This window comes from Lampetra fluviatilis, chromosome 39, assembly GCF_964198595.1.
Source record: "Lampetra fluviatilis chromosome 39, kcLamFluv1.1, whole genome shotgun sequence".
Taxonomy (NCBI): Eukaryota; Metazoa; Chordata; class Hyperoartia; order Petromyzontiformes; family Petromyzontidae; genus Lampetra; species Lampetra fluviatilis.
In genome coordinates this window covers 3478771-3497672 of record NC_136313.1, presented here as the reverse complement: position 1 = coordinate 3497672, position 18902 = coordinate 3478771, and the positions used below count along the sequence as shown (strand labels likewise).

General features: G+C 48.3%; 2 protein-coding genes across 2 annotated transcripts in view; one reads left to right on the top strand and one right to left on the bottom strand.

The window, feature by feature from the left end:
* APTX (aprataxin) overlaps positions 1-18902 on the top strand; it is a 179627-nt gene that overhangs the window by 135613 nt on the left and 25112 nt on the right. The gene's annotated exons all lie outside the window — the stretch shown is intronic.
* LOC144945901 (hydroxylysine kinase-like) lies at positions 2879-17454 on the bottom strand. Its single transcript, XM_078874533.1, has 6 exons — positions 17422-17454; positions 12182-12602; positions 8443-8585; positions 7246-7447; positions 4295-4574; positions 2879-3097 (listed from the first exon to the last, which is right to left on the bottom strand). The coding sequence occupies exons 1-6, from the start codon at positions 17452-17454 to the stop codon at positions 2887-2889; spliced, it is 1290 nt and encodes a 429-aa protein (XP_078730659.1). The 3' UTR covers positions 2879-2886.

The following is an 18902-nucleotide window of genomic DNA, read 5'->3' as shown; positions in this document are numbered from 1 at the left end:
CGCTGTGTGCAAAAATCCCAGTGGGATGCAAGTCACCAGGCTGCTTGAGAAAAGCGCTGACGATGAAGCCAGTGTTGGCGAATTTCAGATTCTCAGTGGAGTCTCCATGTGAGGCTGTGGGCCTGGTTTCTTACGTGAGTCTGTGGGTACCCTGTGAGAGTCTGGGTCTCGATGTGAGAAAGCGTTGAGATGAAGCCACTGCCAGCGCATTGCAGTTTCTCATTGGGACTGTGAATGTGCGGGTCCTCTGTGTTGAGTCTATGGGTCTCAAGTGTCAGTGTGTGGGTTTCTATGCAAGTCGATTGACCTTCATGTGAGTCTGTGGGTCTCTGTGTGAGTCATTGACGACAACTCTACGCACTTGAAGTAATCGTTTTTTATTAACGGCACCGGATGAGATGCAATGTGCGTGTGTGTGTGCGTGCGCGCCATTTGAATTGGGACCTTCAAGAGGAACGGCGACTCGCCTGTGATTTGTGTTGTGTTTACAGGAGCGTGGTGGAAATGATTGTCCGATTTCGCGCGCGTCTTTGTTGCTGTACATTACGCCCGATGCAAGACATCGCGTATTACGCACGAATGAAGTATGCTGTATATTAAAATCAGTTTTACCAAAAATAAAACGACATTCTTAAAAATGTAAACCAAGCAAAGCGAATCGTAGACAATAAATGACGTCACAAAAAGTCAGACCCCCCCCCTCAAACATGACGTCACAAAGCTCTGCCCCCCCCCCTCCCCCAAAATAAAACATGCTTCAGATCGCTTTAAACTATTGTCATTGTAGTGCGTATTTAATGTGGCGCTGCACTCTGATGTTGTAGGAGAAAACATGTATTAAAAACGTCTATTTAATTAAGTAGAACGTGTTGTCTATATTTATTTAAATTTGCGCATTTTGATGTGACGTCATATTTCTAACCCCCCCCCCCCCCTTGTCACACAAATGTCTGACCCACCCCCCTAGGTGCGTGACGTCATTTATGGACGACTGAAGGTCATCGCATTTCGCGATGACCTTCAGTCATCACCAAAGTAAAAGCAGCAGATCACTGACAGCCAACGTTGATTTTTTTGTAATAAATTGTCAAAAAATGTAATTTACATCGGTGCGTTAAGACATTTATATATTCACCCGATTCACTCAATCAGCGGTGTCTGTTAATATTGCAATCGCGGTGTGAAGACTCACAATGCACGGCAGTGAGGGTTCTTATGCGTATAACATTTGTTGAGAATGCTCATACTTTTCATATATTTCATGAATTATCATAGTACACTCACCACGAGTACACTCACCACTACATATCTGCCAATTCCTTATCAAGTGCCTACCTGATTACAGACCAATTCAGACCTTATTGGTCACCCCGTGCCCTTATAAATCTCAACGTTCATCCTGCAAAGTGCCATCGCAAGGAAGAAACACAAACAAATAAGACACTTTTTTTTGCCCGCCTTGAAACGGCTGTACGCCGTATGGACCTGAAAACTCAATTTCCCTGCACAAGAATACGGGGTAAATCGTATGGGTTGACAGATATGAATTATATTTTGATTTAAAGCTTTCGTGACTAGGGATTCATATTCTTGGTTCTTTCGGTAAAGTCACGTAGAAGGAAAATAATACAATAATATAAAACAATAAAAATTCTCACGACGTTTCGACTGCAACACAAGCAATCATCATCAGGTGTGAAATACACAGCAATAACATTTTTAAAAAGTGTCGTGAGAATTTTTATTTTATTCTTTTTTTATTTCCCTTCTACGTGACTTTACCGAAAGAACCAAGAATATAGATATGAATTATATTTAATCGTAAATGTGCCTGTTGTATGGGGGAGCGGTGGTGTAGCGGTTAGCGCGCTGGGCGATGAACCCAGCGTTCCAAGTTCGATTCCTGTTCATGGGCCAACACCAGTGACGATTATCTGAACCGGTCCTGGGCCTCCCCCTAGGTCGACTCAGCCTCAAATTAGTACCTGATGCAATGTGTAAAACACTGCGACGAGGGAGACAAAGGTGGTCGGGTTTGGTACGTGTTTGATTGTTGGGCATCTTTCGCGCCGTGCGTAGCAAAACTGCATTATATATGGGATTTGGTCCTCATATATAATCAGCATTGTGGGATGCTGTTGGTGTGAATGACGCCACGATATAAAATGAAAGTATTATTGCTTTAAATCGAAGGCGCGATTCGCGCGGTTTATGTCTTATCGGAAAGAAAATAACTGTTTTAGAGAAAATCCCCCCCCTCTCCCTATCTCCTTTATTTTTCAACCGATGATGTAAAAACTTGAAATTATTTTTTTCGAATTTAGAGACCCCCCCCCCCCCTTCATTATGTGAGGGCCTCAGCTGTAGCTTAATTTTGCTTAGGCCTCAATCAGGCCCGGTGTGCCACACGAGGCCAACCGCTGCGTGTGTGGCAGCGTTCTGCTTTCGTCAGGTCCGCGTGGCTTTAATCGCTGACCTACCCCGTGCTGGACATCTGTCAAGAACAAAACAAAAAATTAACCCGTAAAAACAAAGTTTTTCACTATAAATCCTTTATATGCGTGGCGGCTAGAGTCCTCTCGTCCTCTGGCTTGAGATGGCTGCCACCTATGGGTCAGATGATTGCATGCCACCATTAAGCAATTGGTAATTAAATATATATATATTTTCCTAACAAGTGTAAAGTTATGGAAACATTTTTTCACGAAAATAAATTGTCACGCACAACGAGTCTGTGTGCAAAATGTCAGCTCGATTGGATCACGGGAAGTGGGTTAAAAAACGACCGAAAGATTTGCACGGTCGTAATCGCGCAAGCAAGTGAACTTAATATAAAGGATTTCAAAATAGAGCTCTCCATAGCTCATCGGATCCCTCCTACAGCCGTCAAGATTCCGATTCCGTCGACGAATTGGCGACGGAGCGCTTGCGCAACCGTTGAGCCGTGCGCGCCCAATTCTCCTGCACCACCCGTGGCCCCAGGTCCCAGAGGTGGCAGAGCAGCACCAGAGCTTTGGGGGCTGACACCATGAGGTAGCGCTCGTTCTGCGGGTGCAGCGCCACGTTGTGCCACGCGTTGAGTGCCGACTGGCTCAGCCTGCGCCACAGACACGGAAGTTTTAACATTTCGCGAAAAAATGTAAAAAAGTGAATGTTACACGCACTTAGTAGTGGTGGTTTTGGGTTTGATTTGTATGCTGAACTTCTTTCGCGCCGTACGTAGCCAACCGCGCTAATCGGCGGCGCGGGGGGAAGGACAACAAACTAAACACCAAAAAGCGGTTCTAAAGAAAGTGAGTTTTCAATCTAGATTTAAAAGTGCATAAAGCTCCAGTGGCTTCCTAAACCAGGGTTAGAACTCGAAAGACCGGGATGGAGTCTCGCTTTGCAACGGTGGCCCTTGCTCGACACCAAAGTGGCAAAGGAAAAATAAATAAAAATGAGGTACAGCAATGATGCCGATAGAAATTTGAGTGGTGTCACTTTTTATCAAGAGGACCCTGGCCAAGCGGAGTTTCCACCATTGGCTCAAGGCTGTAAACGGGTGACTGAGCGCCGCCCCAATGCTCATTTGAGTACGAAGTCAATTAAAACAAAATACAAAAACGATCGGTTTGTAATGGAATTGCGGCCTAGAATTGCGACAATTCATCGAACGTTTGGTGAATAGTTCACAGCAGTCCAGCGATGGAGCAGCATTTAAATGGTAACAAAAGCAACCGTGTAAAATAATACATGGAAAATATTTCACGAACATAAATAATTGTTAAATAAGATATTAGTCAGTTCGGGCAGACTAATTAAAGCTACCAACATTTTCGGAGGCTCAACTGGGACACAGAGTAGTGATGTGGCAGCCTCGCTTGCCAGATGAGCTGGCTGATGGGAATGTGTCCAGATCTTGCAAGGATCTGTGAGCTCGTCACACATAATCCAGCTCACCAATACCCATCGCCATTCACCACTATGTGACGGTGACGTCACCACGGTGCCTGTGCCAGGCCAGGTGCACTTTGAGGTCACGTGAAGTGTCGAAGGCCCGCTGACAGGTCACGGGACAGACCTAGGTGCCATGGGTTGACTGAGATGACTGGCAGATGCACCAGCTGTGCCCCCTTACTGTGCCAACTTGTTGTATTTTATCCACCCGGCGCTCCGCTCGATGTTGTGAGCGTCACTCCTCTGCCCTCCGTTGTTGTTGGAGGGCGACTGCCTCCAACTGACACAGTAGCAGCGTCCTTCACGAGCCTCCTCCACCACCTCCAACAGCACCAGCACCTGAACCAGCACCCACCTTGCGAGCACCACCAGGAAGACGACCGCCCTCTCCTCGTCGGACAGGGGCAGCATGCTCTCGTAGCCCGCCATCACGTGGCCGCCGACGTCGACGGGATCTGGCGCGTCGATCATCGCGTAGGCGATGGCGATGGCGAGCTCGAACACCAGGTAGCCGAGGGTCATGTCGCCAAAGTCCAGCAGGCCGCTGACGCGCCACGGGGATGCTGCACCGGGCCGCGGTGACCCGGCCGGCACGGCGAGGATGTTGTTGTCGTTGAAGTCTCCGTGGATGAGGCCTGCCGTCGGGTTCGACGCGGTGCACGTTAGGGGTCGAGGCCAGGTCATGCCGCTCCACAGTGCGAGTTTCTCATCACAAGTCCGCCTGGCTGCACCACGGTGGCCCGGTGCCATGATAGTTTGTGGAGTTGGGGTGGGGAGGCCCTCTTTTTTAAATCCTATATATTAAGTTCACTTGCTTGCTTGCTTGCGCGCTTACGACCGTGCAAATCTATCGGTCGTTTTTAACCCACTTCCCGTGATCCAATCGAGCTGACATTTTGCACACAGACTCGTTGTGCGTGACAATGCATTTTCGTGAAAAAAAATTTCCTAAATTTTACACTTTTTAGGGAAAAATAAATTACATTTAATTACCAATTGCTTAATGGTGGCAGGCAATCATCTGACCCATAGGTGGCAGCCATCTCAAGCCAGAGGACGAGAGGACTCTAGCCGCTCGTTTCAAAGACCAATGTGGGCTGGGTTGTGGCCCATTGAACACGCATATAAAGGATTTATAGTGAAAAACTTTGTTTTTACGGGTTAATTTTTTAGACCATTCGCTTCCTTCCCGCGCCTGTTTTTGCCACCACCGATATGCCCGGTGATGCCGAATACTCAATTGTTAGCTACCTGTGGTTATTTCTGATCTAGTTTCCTTCAAAATCGTGCTGCAGTATTGCAATTCAACGATTCTTTTTCTTTGCCCTGTGCCGTTAATACGGGGTCGGCGGCTCTGCTCCTCATTCTCCACTTTTCCCTGCTCGCAGCATCCTCCTGGCTGAGACCAACGCTCGACACATCCTCATTGGTTCCGTCGCTCCGTCGCAAATTTGCGCTGCGTCTCGGTCTCTAGCCCAGCATGTTAATCTGCAGAACTCTTCGTCCCACATTTTGGGATCTGTCCACCAATGTGCGTCTCCACCACCTCATCGTTTGCGCGGTGGCGAGGGTCCCACGGTGGCGAGATGTTAACTACCCCGCCTGGTATTTTCTACCCAAATATATGCCTGTATATTTGGAGTTTGCATGTTCTACCCCGTGGTCGCGTGGATTTTTCTCCGGGTCCTCCGGTTTTTTTCCCTCCACATTTAGACTCAACACGTGTTTAGGGCATTTGGCTGCTTTAAATATCTACATGATAAGCCACTTCGTTGAGCTATGATTTGTGGCCAGGTCGCTTCTGATAAGGAGCTATATAGCTCTCTGTGGGCCTTACTTGGTAAAAAAAAAAAAGTTTAGTTTTCGTAAATAGTTTTGGTTTAGTTTCACCCATCAAATTGCAAGGTCCCCAAGCTGCAGTCCCTAAAGCCCCTGGCCTTTATCCATCCCTACATATGTAGTAGGTTCAAAGAAACTTGGACGACGTAGTCGGAGGCACACTTATTTATTAACCATTCCACTCTATACACCAGAGCGTGTCCACCAAATCTGCCACCCCCATGGAACCCACCGGAGCGTGTCCGCCGAACCTGCCACCCCCATGGAACCCACCGGAGCGTGTCCGCCGAACCTGCCACCCCCATGGAACCCATCGGAGCGTGTCCGCCGAACCTGCCACCCCCATGGAACCCACCGGAGCGTGTCCACCGAACTTGCCACCCCCATGGAACCCACTGGAGCATGTCCGCCGAACCTGCCACCCACATGGAACCCACCGGAGCGTGTCCACCGAACCTGCCACCCACGTGGAACCCACCAGAGCGTGTCCACCGAACCTGCCACCCACGTGGAACCCATCGGAGCGTGTCCACCGAACCTGCCACCCCCATGGAACCCACCGGAGCGTGTCCACCGAACCTGCCACCCACGTGGAACCCACCAGAGCGTGTCCACCGAACCTGCCACCCACGTGGAACCCACCAGAGCGTGTCCACCGAACCTGCCACCCACGTGGAACCCACCGGAGCGTGTCCGCCGAACCTGCCACCCACGTGGAACCCACCGGTGCGTGTCCACCGAACCTGCCACCCACGTGGAACCCACCAGAGCGTGTCCACCGAACCTGCCACCCACGTGGAACCCACCGGTGCGTGTCCTCCGAACCTGCCACCCACGTGGAACCCACCGGAGCGTGTCCACCGAACCTGCCACCCACGTGGAACCCACCAGAGCGTGTCCACCGAACCTGCCACCCACGTGGAACCCACCAGAGCGTGTCCACCGAACCTGCCACCCCCATGGAACCCACCGGAGCGTGTCCACCGAACCTGCCACCCACGTGGAACCCACCAGAGCGTGTGCACCGAACCTGCCACCCACGTGGAACCCACCAGAGCGTGTCCACCGAACCTGCCACCCACGTGGAACCCACCGGTGCGTGTCCTCCGAACCTGCCACCCACGTGGAACCCACCGGAGCGTGTCCGCCGAACCTGCCACCCCCGTGAAACCCACCGGAGCGTGTCCACCGAACCTGCCACCCCCGTGAAACCCACCGGAGCATGTCTGCCGAACCTGCCACCCCACATTGAAACCCACCGGAGCGTGTCCACCGAACCTGCCACCCCCATGGAACCCACCGGAGCGTGTCCGCCGAACCTGCCACCCCCACGTGGAACCCACCGGTGCGTGTCCACCGAACCTGCCACCCACGTGGAACCCACCGGAGCGTGTCCGCCGAACCTGCCACCCCCATGGAACACACCGGAGCGTGTCCGCCGAACCTGCCACCCCACGTGGAACCCACCGGTGCGGAACTCGCGTCTCCGAGCCAGGAAACTTTGGCGGAACTCAGCGATGACCTCTCGCACGATGCTCCTCGCCCGCTCGCCGGGCAGCAGCGACGCGCGCGCCTCCAGGCTGGGCAGAGCGCACAGGTCCCACTCCCCCCCGCAGACACCGCCCGCTCCTCCGCGACGCTCCAGGCACGACATCAGCGGGCTGCGGAACTGACACGGAGAGACGCGTGCAGGCGACGACGATTACGAACTGATGTTTGCGGCGAAACGCCTCTCGTAGCATGCTGCTCTTATCGCTCACGCGCTTGATGATAATACGTCGCTGCAATGACATCACCAGAGTGCTCCTGAAAGTCATTTTAAAATGGGGAGGGGAGCGAGTTCCACTGCTGGATTATTTTTTCTGCTTGAGGATGACCGCTTGTGTTTAGATCGAAACGTCGTGATATATTATTTTTTGTTTTATTTTATTTTTCTACCTACGTGACTTTACCGAAAGAACCAAAGAGTATGGATTCCTGCAGTCACGAAAGCTTCAAAATCACTATAATTCCACTAATCGTCTATATAGTTTACAACTTAATAAATGGGCTCTCTCCTCTCTCCCGGGATTTTCCAGCCCTGACCCCCATCCTCTACACCCCCCCTTTCCCCCCCAAGGTAATTTATTGTTCATTTTTTGTAAAGCGTCTTGACATGTCTTTTGCGTTGAGACTAGTCCAGGATACAAATTGAAATGATTGTTGTGAGTGTTTTTGTGGGTTTTTTTTTAAACTATCCATTTATTATTATTTATTTTACCAGGTAAGGCCCCACTGAGCTAAATAGCTCTCTTTCAGAAGCGACCTGGCCACAAATGATAGCCCAACGAAGTGACTTATCATTACGTGGAAATGTATAGCAGCCCAATCCTATAAATGCATGTCGAGGGAGGACCCGGAGAAAAATCCACACAACCACAGGGAGAGAGACACCGCAAACTCCAAATATATAGGCGTCAGGGTGGTGATCGAACCAACGACCTCCTGTATATCCGGTGAGGTAGTCAACATCTCAACCACCGTGGCGCCCCTCCACTAGAGGGGCTCTCTAGTGCTCCCTCTAGTGGAGGCCCCTTCTGCCAGCAGTGGCACGAGTGAGCAATTGCAGTGGGGGTGGGGTGGAGAGGGGGGTCGAATCTCCTTTTGCTCAGACAGAAGACGAACCTCCATCAGCGCCTGGTCGAGGCCTGCGGCGAGCCGTCCCACTTGGAAGCAGAGGGCCGCGTCCCTCGGGATGGCGGAGAGGAGCTGTCCCTCCAGCAGGGTGAGCAGCCACACCGCGTGCGTGCGCCCCACCGCCCCGTGGACTGCACGCGAAGCCAACCGCCGACATCCCGACAGCGCTGCTCTTTACTCAGAGGTCGCGTTCATCACCAGCATCGTCAAATGAACCACGACACGTCGCTGACCTCGTCAAGGAGCATAAACCGCCACGCGAACTCCGGTCATCCTCGAAGCAGCGGCGTTTGGCTGGTCATCGAACAAAGACGGTCTCTGCATCGCGCGCTTTCAGATGCGCTTCTGCGGCCGTCTGGAGCGCTCTTCATTCCGATATTAGGAAGCCACTGGAGCTGTGCACTTTTCAATCGAGATTGAAAACTAATTTCTATCAAACTGATGTTTGTGTTTAGTTTGTTGTCTTTCCCCCGCACCTCCGATTTGCACGGTTGGCTACGTACGGTGCGAAAGAAGTTCAACATACACACATACATGTGTCATCATAGTCATTGTGACACCAGCGGCAGGTAGCACGTTTGGGCCGCCTGCTGTCACAGAGGTTGGTTCGTGAATCTGGCGACCGTCCCGGTTAATGCTGCGGGTGTATCAACCGAAAATACCTGACGCCATTCGCTTCACCTTGGACGTTAAAGATCTCGTGACGTCATTTGCCAATAGGGGGCCATTGCGTGCCACAGGAAATATGGTCAAAATTTGAAAAATTACCCGCGAGTTACTCGATTGGAATATACATCGCTATCATCGCCCGCTGCTGCAAAAAAAACTTGGCAGGGCCCTGCCTGAAAAGAATATTTCCTCGAAAAACAAGCACAATAATACATTATAATCATCAGTCATGAACTATCCACTGCTGGATGAAGGCTCCCCCCATGTGCAAGCAAACGGCCATCGTCAAAATATCATGATAACCACAGCTGCTGCTGCAGTGCAGCAAAATAATGTTGTACTGTGCTTCTATGCTCCCCACCTTCACCATCCATCGTGAAGTATGGTGGCCCTCATCCAGCAGTGGATGGATAAGAGAAGGGCTGTACATACACTGTGATGGCATCTCAGTTTAACCAAAAAACATTTGCCTGATATAGAATTATCAGAGGTGCCCGAGCACAAATCGTCAACTATCAACACCTGAACACACCTGAACACACCTTCTGATAACACTACGTCCCTAAAGTGGAAATCATATTGAGCAGGCTATGGCCTTGTAACACAAATGAACCCGAAAGCGATCACTCTACGATGTGATCTTTTTTTCGTGAATCTCATGGCCCTTTTTCAAGAGGGTCTTGCCAATCTTTCGCAACAGTGGGGCGATGATTGTTAGATGCACTCCATTGAGTAATGCGCGGGCAATTTTTCTCATGTCGTGGCAATGATCATACCTTCCTAGCAGTGATCACATTAGGTTGCTTTAAACACAATGGCCGTAACCTTTGCCCAATCTCGTGTTCTCGTTTCCCCACTTTATTTTCATTCATTCCCCGACATGTTTTCTGGCAAATGCAGCCCAGCCGCCGTCTGGGCCAATGACACTGGGTTAATACAACACGTTAAAAACAACATCGACAAAATACATCTAGAGCGGTTGAAGCTAATTATACACAGGATTGTGGCAGGGCTTAAGGGCTGACATTCTCGCCAGACATTTTTTAAGTCACTGGTAAACTGGAGGAGGTGTCACTGTGACCAATAGCCGCAGCCATAGCAAGCGGTATACTCCATGTGGTGTGCCATGATGCTCTACAGATTGCAGTTATCACATTGCTGTCGTCATTGTTATTCCTAAGAATTTTCCAATTATCCGTTAGTATCATGATTAGACGAATATTTTTTTGTTCGGCACGCCGAAAGCTGGTAGTGTACCAGAAATGATTGTATATTCCAATAATTTCTTACCTATAAATGTACATTTTTGTCTGTCTGTCCGTCTGTCTGTCTGGGTGTCTGTCTGTGTGTGGACGAAACTTGCGAAGGATTTGGCTCGCAAACCGTGGGGTTGACGTCTACAAAAAGTAGCCAGGTATCACGCCATAAGCCCCGTGGTGAGCCAGCGCTCTTCCATTTTACCATCCGTCAACTTTAAAGAAGTTAAATTAACAATTGAGTGCTATTTAATTATATTTATTTATTTACTTACGCCGCTCGGCGCGCGCCAAAGCACACATTTGCGCATGCCCCTAGCAACGCACATGCGCGATCGGTGGAGGGGGGGGGGGAATTCTCATTCGCGTTTAAAATGCAATAAAAATACACAAAACGCTGAGGTCAATTCTTCACAGTGTCATGTCCTCCCCCCCCACCCCAATTTGTGCAGTTACTACTATAGAGTCGGTAGATGCTACTACTATAGGCCATAGATACTACGGCAGAGCGGGCGGGGGGATTGTGGGTTGGGGGGGGTAGCAGCCCAGCCCCAGCCTGCTAAGTTGCCACCTCGGCTGGCTGAGCAATCTAGGCGAGGCCGGGGGCTCTGCACGGGACTAGGTCTCACCACGGCACTGTTACGCACTATTTTCTTGCTTCTTTCGCTAAACTCACGTAGACAGAAACCTAAAATGAAAAAATTCAGTTAGGAAATATTAAAATAATAATGTGTGTCTAAGTCCATGTGTGTGTGTGAGTCGATATGTGTGTGTAAGTCAATGTGTGTGTGTGAGTCTATGTATGTATGTATGTGTGTGAGTCGATGTGTGTGTGTAAGTCAATGTGTCTGTGTGTGTAAGTCGATGTGTGTGTAAGTCGATGTGCGTGTGTGCGTCGATGTGTGTGTGTGTGTAAGTCGATGTGTCTGTGTGAGTCGATGTGTGGGCATCGATGTGCGTGTGTGCGTCGATATGTGTGTGTGAGTCGAGATGTGTGTGTAAGTCAATGTGTGTGTGAGTCTATGTATGTGTGTGAGTCGATGTGTGTGTGTAAGTCGATGTGTCTGTGTGTGTAAGTCGATGTGTGTGTGAGTCTATGTATGTGTGTGAGTCTATGTATGTGTGTGAGTCGATGTGTGTGTGTAAGTCGATGTGTCTGTGTGAGTCTATGTATGTATGTGTGTGTGAGTCTATGTGTGTGTGTAAGTCGATGTGGGTCTGTGTAAGTCGATGTGTTTGTGTGTGTGGGTCGATGTCTGTGTGTGTGTAAGTCGATGTGTGTGTGTGTCTTTTTCTCCCGGGCAACGCCGGGTACTTCCCGCTAGTAGACAAATAAATGTCCATTTTGAACCCTCTCAGCTAGCGGTGTACCACCTTGTTTCCGAGAATGACCCCAGAAGATGGCATCACATAACTCTCTCATGACCTCACTCAGTGGGCCTCTTCATTCAACAATAGGGACACACCTTTCATATTTCCTGCAATGTTCATCACACGTCAATTGAAAGAAATATCTTTCATTCCGAGAGATATAAGAAGATTTTTTGTTTAAATCGTATTTATGCGGTCATTGCTGACCAGGATGAGAATATCAACTCGTCACAACACTTGTAAAACTCGTTCTAATCACCAGCGGCTGAGGCCTGGTTTCAAACCCAGCGTCTCTCAAACGGTGGCGGCTCAATCCACCGTGGCAATATCAGCGCCCTCGGCCACTTGGGCAGCTCCACGGCTGCCACATCTCCGGCGCGCGTGTGCCCGTTATACGTTCGCTCCTGCCATCAGCGGAGCGCGGCTCTCACCCACGATCTCCATGGACACAACCTCCCCTCTCAGCGTGGGCACCTGCTCCGGCACTGGAAATCCTCGCTTGAGGAGGAACGCGATCACCTCGGACTGCAGGAGCACAAACTCGTGACTCTTTCTCTCGTCCAAGCTGAACACCTTCAGGACGTAGCCACCACCATCGCCGCCGCCGCCATCGGCCCCGTCGGGCAAAACGCAAAAGTTCTGGTCTTCGTAGCTCTCCAGCGGCGTGACGCCGGCGTGGCGACTGACCCGCAGGCCGTAGACTCGGTGCAGCAACGCGGAGGCATCGTGAGCCGAGAGGTCGGGCTTGGCGAGGCCGTTTTCGCCGGCGAACGGCGGCGGCGGCGGGGTGGCCTCCTGCACGCTTTTCGCACGGGGAAGTCGCAGGGTCGGGAAGGGCCACGTTGCCAATGCCTAAATGACCAAACCTCGCGCCCTGGGACCACTCCACCCTCTCTCCCTCCTGGGAAGGCTCGAGGACATCTTCTCAAATCTCGGGTTGCCCTTGGTCCGAGGACTTGGTCGTATTTCTAAACTAAACATTAAAAAAATAAAATTTACCAGGCAAGGACCCCATTGAAGCGACATAGCTCAGAAGCGACCTGGCCACAAATGATAGCTCAACAAAGTGGCTCATCGTGTGGAAATGTATAGCAGCCAAATACTCTAAACGCGTCATGTTGATTCTAAATGTGGAGGGAAAACCGGTGGATTGGGAGACAAATCCACACGACCACGGGGAGAACACACAACCTCCTTCATACCAGGCCAGGTAGTTAATATTTCGCCACCGTGGCACACATTTTCCAGTTTGAAACTGGTCGCATGTAAATGTTTAAAATGGCAATTTTCATTAAATGTCTAAACGCTGACTGATAGCGAATTCCAATTGTAAATTTAAATTTGTTTATCCACGAAAAAAAAGCTGTGACACTGGCATCAACCCTCGGCCCCGTAGGCCCCAGTCTTGAATCCAAGACGGCGTGCGGCCTAATCACCCCTAAATGTGCCCGGTCTCGTCAGATCGAGCAAGCCATTCATTTGTACCTGATGATGGTTGCTTGTGTTGTAATCGAAACTTCGTATTCTATTATTATTTTATTGAATTTCTTTCTACGTGACTTTACCGAAAGAACCAAAGAGTATTTGTCCACAGTTGATAAATATCATTATTATGAGCCTGTGCTGGGCACTCATGATATAATGCAAGCCCAGACGTCTACGTGGTTCTGCATTTGCACGCAAGAGCCTCTATGCAATCCCGCAGGGAAACATGCTGCATGCTGCAATTGCTGCATACATGTTCCCAGGCACAAACGTACGTATGGACCCGTTCAGCCCATTTGTCAATCTACTGCCTTACGACGCCTTGCGGGTCACGGAGTAAACTTGACCGTACTTTACCGTGCCGTTTATTGCGGGTTGAAGCATAGAAGTACAGTACAGCAATAGACGTTTCTGCATTGCCCCCTTGTCTGTCTCCACGTAACACAGCCCGCAGGAGCAAACGAGAGTCTGGCGTGGAATTGTGGTCGCCCATCCAAGCGCTATCCAGGCCCAAACTGCTTGGCTTCTAAGACATCATGATGATAATCAACGTTTTTGAGTGTTAGATCGCGTTATTTATAAATCTGTCGTAACCCTCCACTACCCGACACGGCCAATCAGTAAAAAAGTGTCACGTTGACAAAAGACAAATAGTTCACTGCTTTAGCCCACCGGTGTGTTGAAGCGTGAAACCACAACATTTACAATTTTTGAGTAGTTCGACGTTTCGCTGGTAATTGAATCCAGCATCATCGGGCAATTCGCCAGAATGGTGAGGCTCTGCTCTGTCTCCCGTTACGACACATTTATAAATAACGCGATCTAAACCCAAAAACGTTGATTATTAATAATATTGGTCGCGAAAGCCTACGTGTTAAACTGACATCATGATGAGATTACATGTACATTTTAAGGTAATTTGGTCGTAGGGTTTTACGTTTTGTTTATTTTGTTTAACCAGGGTGGCATCTCAAGAGACCAAGAATAGACTCACTTGCAAGAATGCACAGACGTAGTCGTTCGAGCATTGGGGGCGATGTAGCCAGACGCAGTGTAACTGGGTCATAGGCCTAGATATAGTCGATTTAATGCACCAAGTTTTTGACCTTGCAGTCTCTGGAATGGGTTTTGTTTGGATATTGATCCACAGTACACCGTGCCAAAGTGCGTTGTGCAATTCCGTTTGCAAATGCGCCCGTCGTACTATGCAGACGCGTTTTATATGTATAGCATGTTGAACTTCTTTCGCATCGTACGTAGCCAACCGTGCGAATAGGAAGTGCGGGGAAGGACAAAAAACAAACCACAAAAAGCAGTTCTTCGGAAATGAGTTTTCAATCTAGATTTATAAGTGCATAGATCCAGTTGTTTCCGAAGAGCATTCCAGACGGCCGCAGAAGTGCGGTTTTACGTCGAACCTAACGAGGCTCTCCCCTGACACATCCCTGTTTCTCCTTCCCCCTTTCTCTACCCATGCCTCGACTCTATTAATACCTGTAACCCCAAACCTCATTGGCTCCACTCGCAGTGACCCACTTACAGCGCTGCCAGTTGTCTTATAATAGTAACAATAATGCCCTTTATTTACCAAGGATAAAGCCTCACTGAGTCTCAAGACTTCTTTTTTTCCCCGGAGGGATGTGCATTGTGGGATGTTTGGCCAATTATATTTTTAAGTATATTCTTAGGTTTTTTCGGTAAAGTCACGTAGGTAAAACATCAAAATTAATGAAAATGAAATAAAATAAAAACAAAAATCACGACGTTTCGGAGGCAACACAAGTCTCCGTCATCAGGTGGGACCGTCACAACCGAAAAAAACCTAAGAATATGATTCCTTGCAGTCACGAAAGCTTCAAATCTAGAATTTATTTTTAAGTCTTTTGGCTTCTTGCGGGAGGAAATCGGAGAACCCGGAGGAAAGCCACCACGCATTTGAGAGAGCCTAACGCTCAAAGCTCCACGCAATGGATTGAAAGATCCGGTCACCTGTACTGCTTAGCTCCTTCGCCACTCTATGCCTACAAAACCTGGTGGTCATTCAAATATGAGCCAGGCTCAGTTGCATCGATTCCAACATCTGACAAGACCAGGCACGTAATATTGTCATTGTTGTTTGATTAAATGTTTTCGAACAAAAATGATACCGTGCATGATTTCTAACACAATTATGTGCTGTAAAGTGTTCACTGCTATTACTCTATGTGTCAGCATATTTTCTATGCACTGCTAGCAACGGCGCGAAAGACATTCAACATACGTACACGCACAGCAAAGTGGAATTTGAGAGATGAATTATCGGGAAGGCAGCGGACTGCGGACCGAATACACGACATTAAAAACAAATACCTGTACAGCATGGGCAGTGTACACAGCAACCTCCGATTAGCACGGTGGGCTACGTACGGTGCTAAACAAGTTCAACACACACAACAACCAATTGTAGATAATTTATAAAAACACATGAACAAGTAAACCCGTAAAAACAAAGTTTTTTACTATAAATCCTTTATATGCGTGGCGGCTAGAGTCTTCTCGTCCTCTGGCTTGAGATGGCTGCCACCTATGGGTCAGATGATTGTCTGCCAGTAGTAAGCAATTTGTAATTAAATATTTAATTTGTTTTCCCTAAACAGTGTAACATTTTGGGAATTTTTTTTCACGAACATTAATTGTCACGCACAACGAGTCTGTGTGGAAAATGTCAGCTCGATTGGATCACGGGAAGTGGGTTAAAAAACGACCGAAAGATTTGCACGGTCGTAAGCAAGCAAGCAAGCACACAAGCAAGCAAGCACGCAAGCAAGCAAGCGAACTTAATATAAAGGATTTTAAAAGGCAATATCGCGCGTATACATTAGCCCATTGCCGAAAATATTTCATTTTTAAAAGTTCACTGATATTTTTTTCGGCTTTATATGACGTTAAATCATACCTGTCAACCCCTGATCAGTTCCTAACTTATTACAGACCAATGCAGACATTATTGGTAACCTCGTGACCTTATAAATATCAACGTTCATCCTACAAAGTCTCCCATCATAAGGGAGAAACACAAACAATTAGACAACAAAAATATGTTTTGCCCGTAATGAAACGGCTTCATGCCATATGGACCTGAAATGCTCAATTACCCTGGACAAGAATACAGGTAACCCGAATGGGTTGCCAGGTATGTTAAAGCAACATCATCTCAACTGAATATGACGTTTTTTGCCGCGTCTATGCCTCGATTAAAACGATCAAATAAACGACGGTACACTGAAGGGCGACGCTGGGCTTGACACCACCACTCTCCCGAATATTATCGTCCCCTTAACTTGAGCTATATTTGTACACTGCCTGAAAATAAATGCCTTGAGTTTGGGCTGTGATTTATGAATATCGGTCGCATTCAACATGTAAGCTGTTGTAGCAACTTTGGTGGCAAAACATCAAATGCCCCTTCAGGATGTATTGATGTGTTCCTGCTGTTCTTGGCATAAATCAGCTGTTGCCAGAGCGTAATTAACGGTCTGGGAATATATCCCTGGCAGGTAGATTCTATGTACGAATTGTGTGGAGCAGTTTAAAAGTCGTCATCAAAATCTTAAGGTCACCTTTACCCTTGCCTCGGGCTTTGTTTTTGTGCTACTTTAACTATTTCGTTTATTTTTTTCAATTCCCCTGGATATTTTCTCCAGATGGAACGTCTCACTCGCACGGGTGTCCAGGCTGTCAAGCGGAACATGCTTGGCACACACGTGATGACACCTGCACGCGCGCTGTTAAGTAGACGCCTCTCACAGCAGCGAACCTGGATGCGGTGTCACAAACATTTAGATAGCCTCAAGAACAGACACAAGACAGCGCAAGGCAGTGCGCTTGATCATCAATTACACAGCAGTCGTAGATCACCGGTGCCAACACAGCTTCTCATACAAGCAACACATGTTATCACACGCATCGCGTCGAGAATTACGTACACACGTTGCAATGCATTACCCGTCAGGTGCGTCCTGGCCATTTGAACTCATTTTGTCCGGTCACAGTTGCCGATGGCTTTGGCGAGTCCTGACCGGCGCAGATATCAACCCCTGTTGCCCTGCCCCCCCATCCCACATTCTAGGGCTGTGTGACCCACCCAATGTCCTCCCTCCGCCTCGTCCGTATATCCAATCTCACACGCACGCTCACCGCCACCAACCCTCGCATCGCAGTCCTTCTTGGGAAAGCACATGGTCGCGTCCGTCACTGCGCTTGCTACTCATCCACTTGGATTGTTCAACGGCGCACACGCTTGAATCAGTACTCGTGTACGAGTACACCCCCCCCCCCCTGCCCTCTGCGGGGTGGATGGCGAATGGTCTACAACTGGTCAGAACTGGCGCTGGGCGACGCGTGGCTAGCCAGGCAGGCAGACAGACAGCCAACCAGCCAGCAAAACTTTAAAAAAAAAATTTGTTGTATGCCATTGGAACCTCATTTGCCAGTAAAAATATGATAATTGGTTTTTTTACCCTTCTATCTGGCAACAAAACTGACACTTTTTTTTTTACAAGGAGTCATGTTTGCATAGACCACAATACCTGCAGTCATAATGCAAACAAAAAACACAACTCTGATAATGTATGCGCCTTTTGGCGTCATCTGGTCCAACACCATGTGAGACTAGGCTCTAAGGAAAGCTGTCTCGGGTGTGGACCAATCAACTTCAAGGACGGTGCATACATGATCAGAGTTGTGTTTTTTTTGCATTATGACTGCAGGTATTGTGGTCTATGTAAACATGACTCCTTGTAAAAAAAAAAGGTGTCAGCTTTGTTGCCAGATAGAAGGGTAAAACAACCAATTATCAATTGTTGTATAATGTTGTCGTTGACGAATTGTATTCCCATTGTGCTAGTGGAAGCAATATCATGCAATCGTTTACACGCCAACTCTCACGCGGACACACGGCATCGCCTTGTGTGCTTGAGAAAGACATCACAGATCTACTTTCGAGATCCCTTTCTTTGCCACAGTGGAGGTGGACTGCGCTTTTCCACACGCCCTGCCGCAGAAAAATGTTCATCATTCAGTGGTTTCAATAATATTCGTAATTCCTAAGAGTTTTATTTTTTCCAAATTAAGTAAAACATTTTTATCGAATGGGGTTTTTTCATGCAGTTATTGGTAACCGGACTCAGATCAGGATGAACTCGTTATAATCATCAGGACCCATGTGCCTCACGCCCGTAGGTGTGCACTGCACATTTCGTCATTTGTCCATAATAGATGTTTTTTGGGGGGTTAGATCGCGTAAATATATAAATGTGTCGTTAAAACCCGCCACCACCCGACACAGCCAACTAGTAAGGGTTGTCACGTAAACAGAACGTGGCCAATTCGTCACGAGTACAGCACTAGTAGTGTATAGTGTAGTGTATAGTAGTGTAGTGTATAGTGTAGTGTAGTGTATAGTGTAGTAGTGTATAGTGTAGTAGTGTATAGTGTAGTGTATAGTGTAGTATACTAGTACAGCACTACACCGGTGTGTTGGAGAGCCAAGCCACAACATTTACATTGTAACGACACATTTATATATTTACGCGATCTAACACAAAATAAACTATTGTGGATGATATTGGTCGCGAAAGCCTACGTGTTAAACACTCGTCATTTGTTTGAACTTTCCTCTGTCTTGTG